Source organism: Hemicordylus capensis, chromosome 4 (genome assembly GCF_027244095.1).
Source record: "Hemicordylus capensis ecotype Gifberg chromosome 4, rHemCap1.1.pri, whole genome shotgun sequence".
Classification (NCBI taxonomy): domain Eukaryota; kingdom Metazoa; phylum Chordata; class Lepidosauria; order Squamata; family Cordylidae; genus Hemicordylus; species Hemicordylus capensis.
The window spans coordinates 164,826,112-164,841,931 of record NC_069660.1 but is presented as its reverse complement, the minus strand read 5'-3'; the positions used below and the strand labels follow the sequence as shown (position 1 = coordinate 164,841,931).

Genomic DNA, 15,820 nt, shown 5'->3' with positions numbered 1-15,820 from the left:
CCCCAATTCACCATCCTCTAAGGGCAATACTGGTCATAAGCGTCAACAAGGTCCCCCTACTCCAAATGACATCCTAAAACCTAAAGCAAACACTCAACATTGCCTAGGTTTTATTATGGATTTAATAAAGAAGGTCATCATTCATAATGATAGTCTCTTCCATCCCTTTACAGAGAGCTCTACTCTAAAAGGAAGGAGCAGGGGGAAAAATACATTTGCGACATAACATTTTGCAAAATGATACTAACATATACAAGAATTTAATCTCATTTGAGCCATACCATCCAACACCAATATAGTGGTTCCAGGGGTTTCCATTTGAGAAAGGCTTCCAGACGAGAACTTTCAGATTCCATCAACTGCAACAACTAGGCAAAAAGGAAAATCCTGTCTCATTATTGCTACACTGTTGAAAGTAAGAAGCTCTCTCAGCACAGTGTTGATAGGATTGTGCACCACCACAACCCAAATTCTGAACTTAAAATCCCCAGGTTCAGAAGCAAGAATTTTGTTAAGGGTATTTCATAATACTGCTAGTATTTTGCCCCATGTAGCACTGTGCTTCACATACTTTACTGCGGTCATCCTTACAACATCCCTTTAGAATAGGTTACCAAAAATCCAGGGTTTTTTTGGTATGTTTATTTGCCGTTTTCCTCCTTTTCTTATACAAGTAAAAACTATATCTTTCTGATATCTTTTAATAATAATACCCATCAATCCTGCACCCTCCCCCAACAACTTGTTTCCAAATTTTTGGATACACACTTTACACCGTATCAATTACAGAATAATTGTGCATTTCAACCTTTCCGTGGCTTGTCATTGCATTTTTCCTTTGCTCTAGATCAGTAGTTCCCAACCAGAGTTCCTCCAGTTGTTGCTGAACTACAACTCCCAGCACCCCCAGCCACAATTTATTGTAGTTGGGGATGATGGGAGTTTTAGTTCAGCAACATCTGGAGGAACTCTTGTTGGGAACCAGTGGTCTAGATAGTTCAGATAGGGCAACCATCATTTTGTATGACTTGTGTAAAACTGATTTAATTTATGAGGAAGTTTTAGCTTGAAGGAAAATTGTCCATATTTTATTAAACCATAATGCAAGACAGGGCGTTTTGTAATCCTTCCAGTGCTTTGCTATAAAACTTTTGATTGCTACCAAAAGCAATACTATCAGCTAGCTTTACCCGCGCAGAGCATCTGTGCACTAGTACTTTATTGCTCTCCTTGCCCTCTGCCACAGCCCCTGCTGTATTGCTCAGTGTCAAGTTTCTTTATACATCCAGTATTTGATCTCTTGATTTGCTGATATAATAGTTAATGAGTCAAAGGATCTTACTCATGAGACCCCTACATAAAGTTGACCATGACTAAAAACTGGAGGAAGGAGATGTCCTCAAAAAACCTGTCCTTTCAATTAACACCTGACATGACCCAACATTGCTCCCTGTCCTCAAACATTCACGTGGTCTGAAGGCTTTCTCTCCCTCCTTCCCCTCTTTCTTTCTCTCCCCTACCTTGTTTCTCCCTCTTTCCCTTCCTTCTTCCCCTCCTTTTTCCATTCTCTCTCTCTCTCCCCCTTTCTTCCTCCTTTCTTTCTCGCTTCCCTTCCCCTTTCTTTCTCCCCCTCCCTCTCCTCCTACTCCTCAAGAACCTCCAGCGATCCACATATCACCTAAGCATTTTATATATAGAGATTCTTTAACTAAAGTGTTATTTATGTCAAAGCAATGCAGTAATATTACCGCAGCTGTTAAGGGGATTCTGATCCTGTAATCTCATCTATAACCTGGATGACTCTTTTCTATAAGTGCTGTAACCTTTGACAGAGCCACCACATGAGGATGTATAAGCCTACATGGCCATCTCTTCACCAGCATTTGGATGAATATGCTGAATTTATGTGAGCTAGCTGCATAGGAGTTTAGTAGTCGGAAAACCTCAGAAGTATTTTAATGGCCAATTCTATTATTTATTCAGTTTATATACCACCCTTCCTAAAGTGGCTCAGGTCAGTTTACATTAAAATCAAACACGCATAATAAAACAATAAAAACAAAAACACACTTAAACCAGATTAAAACTAGATATCATTAAAGCCAGGCTAAAACAATGGGTCTTGAGCTGTAGGGATCTTGTTGAGAAAGGAGCTCTCTCAGGTAACCCGAACATAAGCCATTCAGGGCTTTAGAGGTAATAACCAGCACTGTGTACATTGCCCAGAAACATATCAGCAGCCAGTGCAACTGTTAAAGAACAGGCATAATGTGGTCTCTCCAGGATACCCCAAAGACCAATCTGGCTGCCACATTTTGAACTGACTGAAGTTTCTGAACAAAGGCAGCCCTACCAAGAATGCATTATGTTGAGAGAAGATGATGGAATGATCAGATTCTATCCCAGTCTTCCTTCTGCAAGCGGGTGGCCTATGTCTACCTCCCATTTTTTAATGGTAACATGAAGGGTGCTAAGTTGATTTAACATATATTCATATAATATGGAGATAATGGCAGAGGCCAAGAGACAATGGCTTGCCTAAGGCCACTTCTGAATTTTTGACCTGTGGTTCACAATTCACATTATCACCAACTATGGCTAAGTTTACACTTAGGCAGCAAACCTGTGTCTGTATGACTTTATACTGAAGATGGTAGCTCACGTGATGGAATGTTCCCCCATACAAAATAGAAAATACTTTGCACATAGAAAACCAGCATGTTAGAGAGAAGGCTTATGGAGCATTCTATCATGCCCCCACCTGCAGTCTGACATGTTCCAGCTCAGACACTGGTTTATTTTATCATTCATTCATTTATTTATTTAATATACCGCCCAAACTTTCATCTCTGGGCAGTTAACAGTGACATAAAAACAATTAAAACAAATATAAAAGGTTAAAACAGTTTAACAATTTAAGAACAGCATAAAATTAAAACCTACAAATTTAAAAAGCTGAAAAAGCTTGGGTGAAAAGAAGGGTCTTCAAATGTTTTTTAATTAGAGATGGGGAGGATCGTATCTCAGCAGCGAGCGCATTCCACAATCTTGGGGCAGCAATCGAGAAGGCCAGTTTCCGTGTGGCCACCAGACAAGCTGGCGGTAACTGGAGACGGACGACCTCCTCAAGCGACCTCACTGGGCAGTGGGACACATAACGAAGAAGACGTTCTCTTAAATACCCAGGGCCTAAGCCATTTAAGACTTTATAAGTTATAACTAGCACTTTGTATTTTGCCTGGAAACCTATTGGCAGCCAGTGTAGCTCCATCAACAGAGGAGTAATGTGGTCTCTCCAAGATGACCCAGAGACCAACCTGGCTGCCACATTCTGAACCAACTGAAGTTTCCGGACTACGCACAAAGGCAGCCCCACGTAGAGCGCATTACAAAAGTCAAGTCTGGAGGATAACCAACAAATCTACCACTGTTTTGAGGTCGTTGATCTCAAGAAACGGACACAGCTGACGTATCAGCCAAAGGTGATAGAACGCACCCCTGGCCACCGCCTCAACCTGAGAAACCAGGGAGAAGTGTGGATACAGAAGTACTCCCAGACTGCGAACCTGTTCATTTTGGGGAAGTTTGACCCCGTCCAGAACAGGCAGGTCAAAATCATCTCTGGAGTTCTGACGCCACACAATAAGTACCTCCATCTTATCTGGATTCAGCTTCAGTTTATTCTCCCTCATCCAGCCCATTACTGCTTCCAGGCAGGCATTCAGGGGAGATATGCCATCTCCTGAAGAAGTTGACATGGAGAAGTAGATCTGGGTGTCATCAGCATACTGATAACATCCCGCTCCAAATCCCCTGATGATCTCTCCCAGCGGTTTCATGTAGGTGTTGAAAAGCATTGGAGAGAGTATGGAGCCTTGAGGGACATCATACTTAAGCTCAGATTTTGACGAGTAACAGTCTCTAATCGACACCATCTGGAATCTGTCCGAGGGGTAGGAGCAGAACCACTGTAAAACAGTGCCTCTCACCCCCAATACTCTCAGGCGTTCCAGAAGGATACTATGGTTGACAGTATCGAAAGCTGCTGAGAGCTCCAAAAGGACCAACAGAGTCACACTTCCTCTGTCAATTCTCAATTGGAGATCATCCATCAGGCTGACCAAGGCAGTCTCTATCCCATAGCCCGCCCGGAAGCCAGTTTGAAATGGGTCTAGATAATCAGTTTCCTTCAAGACTGCCTGGAGCTGAGAGGCCACCACCCTCTCAATTACCTTGCCCAACCATGGGAGGTTGGAGACATGCCTTTAGTTGCTCAACTCTGAGGGATCTAATGTAGGCTTCTTAAAAATAGGTCTAATGATTACCTCCTTGAGACAAGGAGGCATCCTGCCCTCCCACAGAGAAGCATTTATGATTTCCACCAGGCCTCGTACAACAGCCTCCCTGCTAGATAGAACAAGCCATGTTGGACAAGGTTCAAGAGAACAAGTGGTAGGCCTCACCACTCCAAGCCGCTTGTCCACATCCTCAGAAGTCACAAACTGAAACTGATCCAGTCAAACCATATAAGAGAAGTTGTCGGACACCTCCAATTCAGACATCGAATTAATTGTGGAGTCTCTATCTAAGTCTGCCCGAATCCGAGAGATTTTATCTGCGAACAATTCTTTAAACACATCACAGCAGGTAACCGATGACTCCAAATTCTGGTTCAAGGGAGGGGGGGCAGATACTAGCCCCCCACCCCCCCAATCCTGAACAATTCTGCCGGATGTGAGTTTGCAGAAGCAATACGGGCAGAAAAGAACTGCTCCTCTGCGACACGTATTGCTTGAGCATAGATCTTTAAATGTGCTTTATGACGTAATTTGTTGGATTCGAGTCGAGTCTTTCTCCACTTGTGCTCCAGCCACCTATCTTGCCGCTTCAGCCCTCGAAGATCTTCCGTATACCAAGGGGCTAGTTTTGAAGCAGTTTGGAGGGGACACTTAGGAGCAATCGTGTCTACTGCCCTGGTGAGCAAGTTGTTCCAATTCTCAACCAGGGCATCAACAGGATCACTGGCAAGGCCAACATTAAACCCAAGGCTTCTTGGAATCCTATAGGGTCTAATACCTCTTCGGACAGACCATTCTAATAGGCTACTCACCCCTGTGGAGGTGGAAAGTGATTGTAAGCCTAACCTTGACCACATGGTGGTCCATCCATGGCAAAGGGGAAATCACAGGAGTCCCCACCCATTGAACACCACCCTGATCAGAGTAAAAGATCAAATGAAGCATGTGACCTGCAGTATGCATCGGTCCAGAGACAACTTGGGATAGGCCCATAGTTGTCATGGCCGCTATGAACTCCTGAGCTGCCCCGGACAAATTGGTCCCGAAATGAACATTGAAATCCCCCAGTACCAAAAGTCTGGGAGACTCCAACATGAGTTCTGCAACCAAGTCCATGAACTCAGTAAGGGATTCCGTTGGGCAGCAGGGTGATCGGTACACCAACAGAAGTCTCAATCTATCCCTGGTCCCCAAACTTAAGTACAAACATTCAATATGGTCTGATACCCTAATAGGGACCCTGGTAAGGGAGATGTTATCCTTATAGACCACAGCCACTCCACCTCCCCGCCCACATCCTCTCACCTGCTCCTCTATAGAATATCCTGGAGGAAGAAGCTGGGACCAGACTGGGCCACTAGCCTCCCGCAACCAAGTCTCGGTAATACACACCAGGTCGACCCCTTCATCCATAATCAAATCATGGATGAGTTCTGATTTATTTTGGAATGACCTGGCATTACAGAGGAACAAGGTAAGGTTATGTGGGTTGTTGGCAGTGTTCCCCGAGATCAAAGAGCTGGCAGGACAGCTGGAAGGGGAGACTGCTATTAAGTTTCTGACTACCTTTCCCCTGGAATGGCCTGCTGACCTGCCAACGTTATTACTTCTATTCCCCACCACCACCAGAATAGTTGCCCCACATTCAATGAAGGCGCTCACTGCCTCCCCATCTCCAGACAAACCCATACACATTACAACAACTTCAACCCAATTCTAAAACAACAAAACTAATTAAATGGAAGCCCCACTATTGAATACCTCCCTCTATACAAATAGCTGGACAAAATGTCCAGGCCTCACCCCCATTTCTCCCCTGAAGTGGCTCCCCCGAAGGGGTGACCTCCTTTGGTGTTGCCCCTTTGGTGTTGGCCCCGCCACCACTGGAGCCTTCCTATATAGGCTGAGCAGCAAGCTCAGCAGGTGGAACCAGGAAAAACTGCCCAGTCACCCTTGCAAGTCCTGCAAAACCTCTCCACAATCAATCCTGGGGGGGGGGGAGAGGCAGATGGCAACCAAGGGGGCAGAAGAGAAGAGGCAGCCAGGCAGGCACCCCAGCTTCTCACCCTGGAGTAGATGTTGTCCCTCTTCTTCCCTCTCCAGCAGGCTTCTGGAGGCAGCAGTTTACTACTTAAATGAGAACTAGGTCTATATCAGCTGGTGCCAGTTTAGTTTATTAGTACTATAGTGCCAATTCATTTTATTTAAAGAGCAAAGGTTATTACCAAGATGATTATGAGCAACAGAAAACATCACATGCATATTTAAATATATAAACAAAGCATAATCTAAAAGGGCAGATTAACTTAAACTATCTTCAAGACACATTTTCTAGTGCAAGCCTGAAGTAGTAGTTAGGTTAAATTAAATTAAATGAGCTCCATAGCAAAAGAGATAGCAATTCAAATTTGTTTTGAATTTTATAAGCTGCCAAAGCAAACAGGGATGTCTATAAATAACATTTAAGTCCTTCAGCAATGGCAGGATTTTCTGCATCACGCATTCCAATCCAGCCATCTACAATCTCTTTCAAAAATCAAATTCTAGGAACATTACATAAAGTACAATATAAATAAAAAGAATCACATTGTTAATCATCTCTTGGGAGCAGATACAAAAGTGCTGGTCAACTGGGTTACAAGAGTATTTCCCATCCAAAAAATATGAGGACATTATCTGAAACAATTTTGCTAAAACTTTCCAAAGCATAAGAAATGCGAGTTACTGCCGGACATGTTCTCTTTTAACAAGCTTGAGCACCTTTGAAGAGTCTGTTGACAGGAGCATGACTTTTTATAATACTGTTTCTCCCGCCCCGCCCCCCCGCTCTAAACAGCCTTCCTAACTGGGTTGTATCCAGATTTGTCATACTATCAATATATATATCACAGGTAGCTAAGTAGGGATTCAGAGCTCAGTTTTGAGAATAAAACAGTCAACTGGGAAAGGATTCACAGAAAACTCCATCTATCAATATATATAATTCTCCTGGGTGTGCCTTGGAATGTGTGTCCCAGAGGCCAGCTGATTGGCTGGGCCACGGATGGGCCTGATTGGCTGAGGTGCACCCAGGAGAATTGGTCACCACAGCAGCGGCAGGCCTCGCCCAGCCATGGAGGCAAGGCCCAGAAAGCAGGGGGAAGGGAGGCGGGGGGGGGGGGGTAGAAGTGGCAGTGGGGAGGAGAGGTGGCTGGGCCAGGAAGCAGAGACTGGGGCAGAAGTGGAGGGGAGAGGTAACCGCCGGCCCCAAAGAGCGCACAGATGCTCTGTGCGGGGTTCGCTAGTTAATAATTATTTGTTCCCGTATAGGTGTGCACAGAATTGGTTTTGACGGTTTGGTTTGAATTTGAACAAAATTTGAACTGAACCTCTGGTCTGCAAACTGGTTCAGTTGAACCAGCCAGCGGTCTCGTACATTTGGTCGAACTGGGTCAACCTGGTTCAAAGGGCTACGTTTGTAAAGGGGAATCTGGTGAGGATTCCCCTTCACAAGCAAAGGGATTTCTGGCTTTAAAAGGGTTCTAAGGGTGGCAAAAGGGGACCTTGCAATTTACATTCGATCCCTACTTCTGACTCCCCTTCCTCAATCCTGGGGCCAGGTGACAGGATTGCTGGTTCTAATGGTCTCGGGTTTTTGTTGGTTAGTGCCAGGTCAGTCCGTAATAAGATCATCTCCATTCATTATATTGTATTGGAGTATAGAGCTGACCTGCTTTGCATTACAGAGACCTGGTTAGGCATGGATGGGGATGTTGCCTTGTCTGAGATATGCCCACCAGGTTTCCAGGTGCTTCACCAGCCCCGAGACCATGGCTGGGGACGTGGAGTTGTGGTGATCGTTATAGATAATCTTGCAGCATTGAAGGGCTCTGCTTCGAGGGTGACGGGTTGTGAGTGCCTGTTTGTGGTGTTGGGCCTACGCAACAAGATAGGGCTGCTGTTGGTGTACTGGCCGCCCTGCTGCCCATCAGCGGTCCTCCCTGAGCTCCATGACCTTGTTGCAGGCCTCGTGGTTCATTTCCCTAGACTTTTAGTCTTGGGAGATTTCAACCTACCAGCCCTGGGTGGCAGTCAGGTGACTGCTCAGGAGTTCATGGCCTCCATGGAAACCATGGGCTTGTTGCAATTAATCTCAGGCCTGATTCACACTGGTAGCCACACATTGGATCTTGTTTTTGCCTCGGAGCAGCCGTGATGTGATCTGAGGAAGGGGGGTGTAGTCATCTCACTCTTGCCATGGTCAGATAATTTTCTGGTATGTCTGCATATCACTGCGGCTCCTGTACTTCACAGGGGTGATGGACCCATTTTACGCCCCAGGCGCTTAATAGATCTGGTTGGATTCCAGAGGGCGCTTGAGGAATTCCCCAGCAATCTTGTGGGCAGCTCTCTAGCATGACTCTTTGAGGCTTGGAACATCGAGGCCACTGGTTGAGATTGCTCCTAAGCAGCCTTTTAAAGTTTGTGGGTCTTGTGCCCCTTCATTTTCAGAGGAGTTAAGGGGCATGAAACAGGTCAAAAGATGCCTAGAGCGACGCTGGAGGAAAACTCTGAGTGAAGACGATCGAACATGGTTGCATTCCTATTTCCAGGTCTATACCGTGGCAATGAGAGTGGCGAAGTCTGCTTATTTCTCCGCTCACATTGCATCGGCAGAATCCCGTCCAGCGGCATTCTTTCAGACCACCTGTACCCTTTTGGGGAAACGGGAGAAGGAAGACCTTCTGAAGGGCCGCTGTGACATTTTTGCCAAATTATCTGCCAATAAGGTCACTCATCTCTGCTCTGAGTTGGACTCCAATTGTGCTATGTCCATTGAGGTGACGGAGGTAATGTCATTTGGGATACGTTTGAGCTTGTGGAGGCTGATGATGTGGATAGAGTTCTCTGTGGTATTAGCACGGTGTCTTGTTCGCTTGATCCTTGTCCCTCCTGGTTAATTTGTTCAGCTGGGGCGTGTGTGAGGTCCTGGGTCCAGGAGCTAGTGAATTCATCACTCAGGGAGGGAGAAGTTCCTCTAGCTTTGAAAGAAGCAGTGGTCTGCCCTCTCCTGAAGTCTTCCCTGGACCCAGAGATATTAGATAATTTTAGACCTATCTCCAACCTTCCCTTTTTGGGGAAGGTTTTGGAGAAAGTCGTTGCTGCTCAACTACAGAGAATCCTAGATGAAATGGATTTCCCTGACTCTTTTCAGTTGCGGTTTAGGCCACAGCACAGCATGGAAATGGCATTGGTCGCTCTGGTGGATGACCTCTATCGGAGTCTCGATGAGGGGAGCGTGCCTCTCTTGGTTCTATTAGATCCCTCAGTGGCTTTTGATACCATCAACCTCATGGATCGTCTGCAGGGCTTGGGAATCAGGGGCACAGTGTTGTGCTGGTACTATTCCTACCTTAGTGGACGGTTTCAGACAGTTTGCATTGGAAGTGCATGCTCTAGCCCATGGCCTCTCTCTTGTGGAATGTCGCAGGACTCAGTCCTTGCTCCCATGCTTTTTAATATCAATACACAAAGCTGCTTGGCGAGGTCATCCATCGGTTTGGGGTGAAGTATCATCAGTATGCTGATGATATCCAATTGTACATCGCCACCCCAGGCCGATCTGGGGATACCATGAATGTGTTGACCCAGTGATTGGAGGCAGTAAGGGTTTGGATGGGTCAAAACAAGCTCAGACTTAATCCCTCCAAGACAGAGTTGCTCTTGTTCAGTTCTCGATCTGGCCAGGTTGTGGTTTCGAGTGTTTCCCTTGATGGGGTCGTGCTCTCCTCGAAAGAGCAGGCTCGCGATTTGGAGGTCATCCTGGACTCACAGCTCCTGCTGGAACTCACAGTCCAGTTCTGGTCTCCAGGCATGCACCACCAGCGATAAGGTGCCCTCTTGCCCCTCCCCCTTAGAACTCTTTTAAAGCCAGGTTTCCCTTTTGCTTGTAAAGGGAAACCTCACTGGATACAAACATAGCCCCTCAAACTGGGTCGAACCAGTTCATATTGGACCGGGTCCAGTTCAGTTTAAACTCAGACTGGCTGCCTTTTTTTTTTTTAGATTGGCTTGTTTTGATTTGAACCAGTCTGGCACACCTCTATTCCATTATACATTTTCAATAATACTCTGTTATTTGATGAACACAGTACAAAAGCATAGCTTTATGAATGTGTGTTGTAATAATAACTTTATTTATGGTCACCCCATAACAACTGTTCTCGGCACAGCTCACAAAGTAAACAAAACAATGATGAAATAAGACATAAAATTCAAAGTACATTAAAACTAGGGGTGTGCAAACAGTTTCGATGCTGAACGTATTTGACATTGAACTGGTTTGGTTCGACTGTTCGGGGTCGAACCGAAGCACCCCCCCCATTCAGTCTGACCCCGGACCAAACTCCCCTTCGAAAGTTCGGGAGGTTTGCAAGCTTATCTTTGTTAATTCTATCTATCTATCTAGGGGTTTTTTTTTTACCTTTTACTCCCCCTAGGGAGAGTTCCTGGAGGCGGCAGCGGGGTGTGTGTCCACAGAGGTCCCCCCTCCACCCGCCGGCCTTCAAAATCACCCCCTTGGCCAGTTCAGCTGCTCTTCGGACAGTTTTCGGCCTTCACCCAGTGACCATTATGGAGGCTGCCGGGTGAAGGCTGAAAACCGGCCGAAGAGCGGTCAAACCAGCTGAGGGGGTGATTTCAAAGGCCGGTGTGTGGGGGGGAGACACCTCCACGGGACCCCCTGCTGCTTCCAGGAACTCCCCCGAGGGAAGTAAAGGTAAAAAAATATTTATTTTTTAAGAAAACAAAACTAAGCTTGCGCCCACCCCCCCCCCGACCGAACCGGGGAGGGGGGTTTGAGGGGATGCCGGACTGAACTGGCCCGGTTGGGCTCAAGGCTGGGTTCAAACTGAACTGGGCTAGCTGGTTCTGTGCACATCCCTAATTAAAACAAAAAGCTACAATACAATATAAAATATTTTCAAACATAAGAAGTCTTAGAGAATAAGAAGGTTTTTACCTTGCATTTAAAAGAACATAATGATGGTGCCAGGTGAGTCTCACTGGGAGCGGCACATCACTAAATGGGGTGCTACTACCAAAAGGCCCTCTCCCTAGTTCCCACCACCCTCACCTCTGTTGATGGGGGCTTTCAGAGCAGGGTCTCCATAAAGGTTTGGGTATGGATGGACAAATGGAAAAAGGCATTCTTTCAAGTAATCTGTACGCAAGATATTTAGGGCTTTAAAGATAAAACCAACACTTTTAACTGGGACTTAGAAATGGACTGGGAGCCAGTGCAGCTAACAAAGCACTTGCATGATGTGATCAATATGCCCAATCTTGAAGATCTATTTTGGACCAACTGCTGTTTCCAAAACATTTTCCAAGGCTGCCCAAAGTAAAATGTGTTGCAATAATCTAAATGAGAAGTTACCTGAGTGTGAGCAAATGTGGCCAAGCTTTCTCCATGCAAGTAAGGTTGCAGTTGGTGTTTCAGAACAAGCTGATAAAAAGTGCTCTGAGCCACAGAGGCCACTTGAACCTCTAGTAACAATGCTGGATCAATGAGCACCCCTGAACTGCAAACTTGGTCCTTTAGACTAGAGGGAGTGCAACCCAGGATGAACATCACTTGCCTGGGTGGACAAGCCATCAACCAACAGTACTTCCATCTTGTCTGGACTGAATCTTAATTTGTTCACCGTTATTCAGTCCTTTGCCTCACCCAAGCACTGATTCAGGACAGTCACTGCCTCACCTGCATCTGATGAAAGAGTATCATCGACACACTGCAGCTGGGTGTCATCTACAAACTGATGACACCTCAAGCCAAATCTCCAGATGACCTCTCCCAGCAGTTTCATATAGATGTTAAACAGCATCAAGGAAATAACAGAACCCAGCAAAACCCCAAAGCACAACTGCCAATAGGATGAGCAGTAATTTCCCAGCACCACCTTTTGGAAATGGCCATCCAGGTAGGAATGGAACCATTGCCAAGCGGTGCCTCTCACACCTAAATCAGACAGCCTATCTAGAAGGATACCATGGTTGATGGTATCAAAAGCCACTGAGAGGTCCAAGAGAATCAAAAGGGTCACATTCCCCACATTTCTCTCAGCATAGGCAATCCCAAAGGTGAACTAAGGCAGTTTCTGTTCCAAAACCTGGCCTGAAACCCTACTGAAATACATCTAGGTAATCAGTTTCCTCCAAAAGTGTCTAGAGCTGGTCATCTACCACTTGCTAGAAAATCTTACCCAGAAAGGGGATACTGGCCACAACCCTGTTGTTGTTGTTGTTGTTGTTGTTAACATTCTCTGAATTCTCTTTCTTTTTGGAGTGGCCAGCTTTCAGTTTCCTTCAACAAATCATGACTCGCTCTCTCAATGAGGCATTTGCAACCTGTCAGACCCAGTTAAAGATCTCCTCTCTGCTAAATTTAATAAGCCATGAAGGGCAAAGATCAAGTCAGTGAAATCTGACACAATGAAATCGGGCATCAATAATTTATTTATTTATTTATTTATTTAATTAATTTATAAACTGCCCCATCCAGAGGCTCTGGGCAGTCTACAACTAATAAATGAAACTCATCCAATAAAATGGACAAGACAGTACACTGGACAGCTCCCCCCAAAACCCTGCATTAATCAGAGAGTCCAAATCATGGCAAATGCGAGCAACTGTACCCTCAAAGGGTTGTGCAAATGTATCACAGTATGCAACTAAGGATTCTACCACATCTTGCCCTGGGCCAGATTTCAAAAAAAGCTGCACCACCTTGGTCCCAAGACCAAGAAGCAACCATTTGCCTTATTGTGAGGTAGATCTGCTTCCCTTAGTGTCTACCTGGTTGCATCTCAACCTCGTCTTGCTCCTCTTCTTCAAGACCAAGAGGGAAATGAGAGAGCACATCCAACCTGTACTTTAAACAGCCAAATGACGAGGACATCATCCGGTGGCCATCTCTGTTTTTGTAGATTTTAGCAGGAAGTGATGGTGGTTAAGGAGAGTCTTTGCTGGGCCACAAAGATACAGCTTCTCCACTAACAATTCTAAACCCTTTCCATACTACAGTGGCTGCAGAGAAGTCCCTAGTTCAAATCTCACCTCAGCAACAGAAGTCAGAAACAGAACAGAGTAGTGAAATCCAAAACTGATTGTGAGGCGCTCCAAAAGGATCTCTCCAGAATGGGTGAGTGGGCAACAAAGTGGCAAATGCGGTTCAGTGTTAGCAAGTGTAAAGTGATGCACATTGGGATGAAAAACCCCAACTTCAAGTATAGGCTGATGGGAGCTGAGCTATCGGTAACTGACCGGGAGAGGGATCTTGGGGTCGTGGTAGACAGCTCGTTGAAAGTGTCGCCACAATGTGCGGCAGCTGTGAAAAAGGCCAATTCCATGCTAGGGATCATTAGGAAGGGGATTGAAAATAAAACTGCTAATATTATAATGCCCTTATACAAAACTATGGTGCGACCACACCTGGAGTACTGTGTACAATTCTGGTCACCACATCTAAAAAAGGACATTGTAGAACTGGAAAAGGTGCAGAGGAGGGCAACCAAGATGATCAGGGGCCTAGAGCACCTTTCTTATGAGGCAAGGCTACACCTGGGACTTTTTAGTTTAGAAAAAAGACGACTGTGGGGAGACATGATAGAGGTATATCATGCATGGTATGGAGAAAGTGGATAAAGAGACATTCTTCCCCCTCTCACATAACACTAGAACCAGGGGTCATCCCATGAAATTGATTGGCAGGAAATCTAGGACCAACAAACGGAAGTACTTTTTCACACAACGCATAATCCACTTGTGGAATTCTCTGCCACAAGAGGTGGTGACAGCCAACAACCTGGATAGCTTTAAGAAGGGTTTGGATAACTTCATGGAGGAGAGGTCTATCAACGGCTACTAGTCGGAGGGCTATAGGCCACTTCCAGCCTCAAAGGCAGGATGCCTCTGAGTACCAGTTGCAGGGGAGTAACAGAAGGAGAGAGGGCATGCCCTCAACTCCAGCCTGTGGCTTCCAGCGGCATCTGGTGGGCCACTGTGTGAAACAGGATGCTGGACTAGATGGGCCTTGGGCCTGATCCAGCAGGGCTGTTCTTATGTTCTTAAGTCATTTGAACTATCACTTTCCCCACAAATATTTTAATAGCTATTTACTTCATGCACATTTTAAGGTTCTCTTTAAAGTTGCACTCAGTTAATCTCAGCCTCCGGCCCCCAAATGCAATATGGAGATAATGCTCCTGGAGTTGGAGATAACCCCAAACCCCTCCTGTATTCTACCAAAGACAACCACAGGGCTCTGTGGTCGCCAGGAGTCAACACCGAATTGATGGCACACTTTATCTTTACCCCAAAAGGCCACTGTAAGACTCATTTAAATATTTCTATCCCACTCCTCCAGCATGCTGCTGCTTGGGGCAGCTAACAATAAAAATACAATACAACAACAACAACAATCTAAGATGGCAGACAGAACTAAAACTGATTAAAACCAGACTAATTGGGGTTTAACCCAATGAAAACCAATTTTTAAATGCTTAACAAAGAGGGCCTTTAGATTCTTTTAAAAATGAAAGGGGTGGGGTTACAAAGCACTCTGGGAGGGCATTCCAAAATGAAGGGCCACTACTGAGAAGGCCCTGTCCCTGGTCCCCACCAACCAAATCTGCATCAGTGGCAAGGCCAAGAATAGGATCATTACGCTACCAACTTGGTCTTACAAGTGTGACTCCATCTAAAATAAAACTGACCTCACTGCCTGGATTACCGGTTTTACTGACCTAGAACACCTCCACCTTATCTGAATTAAATTCCAATTTGTTTGCCTGCATCCAATCTAGAACAGCCTCCAGACACTGGTCCAGGATACCAACTGCCTCCCTAGTATCAGCAGATTTAAATGATAGGTAGAACTGGGTACCATCAGCATAATGATGACTCCACAAGCCATACCTGTGGATAATCTCTACCAGGGGTTTCATGTATGAACTGCATGGGGACAGAATAGAACCCTACAGCACTTCATAGGCCAATCGTCAGGAGTAGAACAGGTGCCCCCAGTGCCACCTACTGGGTATGGCTCTTGAGGTAGGAATGGAGCCTCTATAAAGCAATTCCCAGGAGTACCAACCCAAAAGGATAGCATGGTCAATAGTAGCAAAAGGTACAGGTTGCATTCCTCCATCTTCCAGTGTAGGTTATCCAGCAGGGCGACCAAGGCTGTTATTTCTGTAAGAATTTATGGGAAGTGCTATTTACTATTATAATACTATTTATTTAGTATTTATATAATGGTTTAAATTGTCTATTTAAACCATTATATAAATACTAAATAAATCATGCAAACAGTACTCTAGCATGCAGTCTTAGTCCAAATACTTTAGCCATAATGAATAATGGGAGTTTTGCTATTTCTAATTTAAAAATAAAAAATAAAAAAAGCCACACTTTATAACAGTTCAGAATAAAAATAAAATTACCCTGAAATATTAAATTTCCTATTGTAATTTACCAAAAAC

General features: G+C 45.2%; 1 protein-coding gene across 3 annotated transcripts in view; it reads right to left on the bottom strand.

Annotated features, from left to right (window-relative positions):
• The window catches only part of TEDC1 (tubulin epsilon and delta complex 1), a 65,176-nt gene that overhangs the window by 10,310 nt on the left and 39,046 nt on the right, over positions 1-15,820 (bottom strand). For all 3 annotated transcript variants that reach the window (XM_053247101.1, XM_053247099.1, XM_053247098.1), the window contains exon 6: positions 282-368. In XM_053247101.1, coding sequence (XP_053103076.1) covers positions 282-368 — 87 coding nt within the window. The remainder of the gene's footprint in view (positions 1-281; positions 369-15,820) is intronic.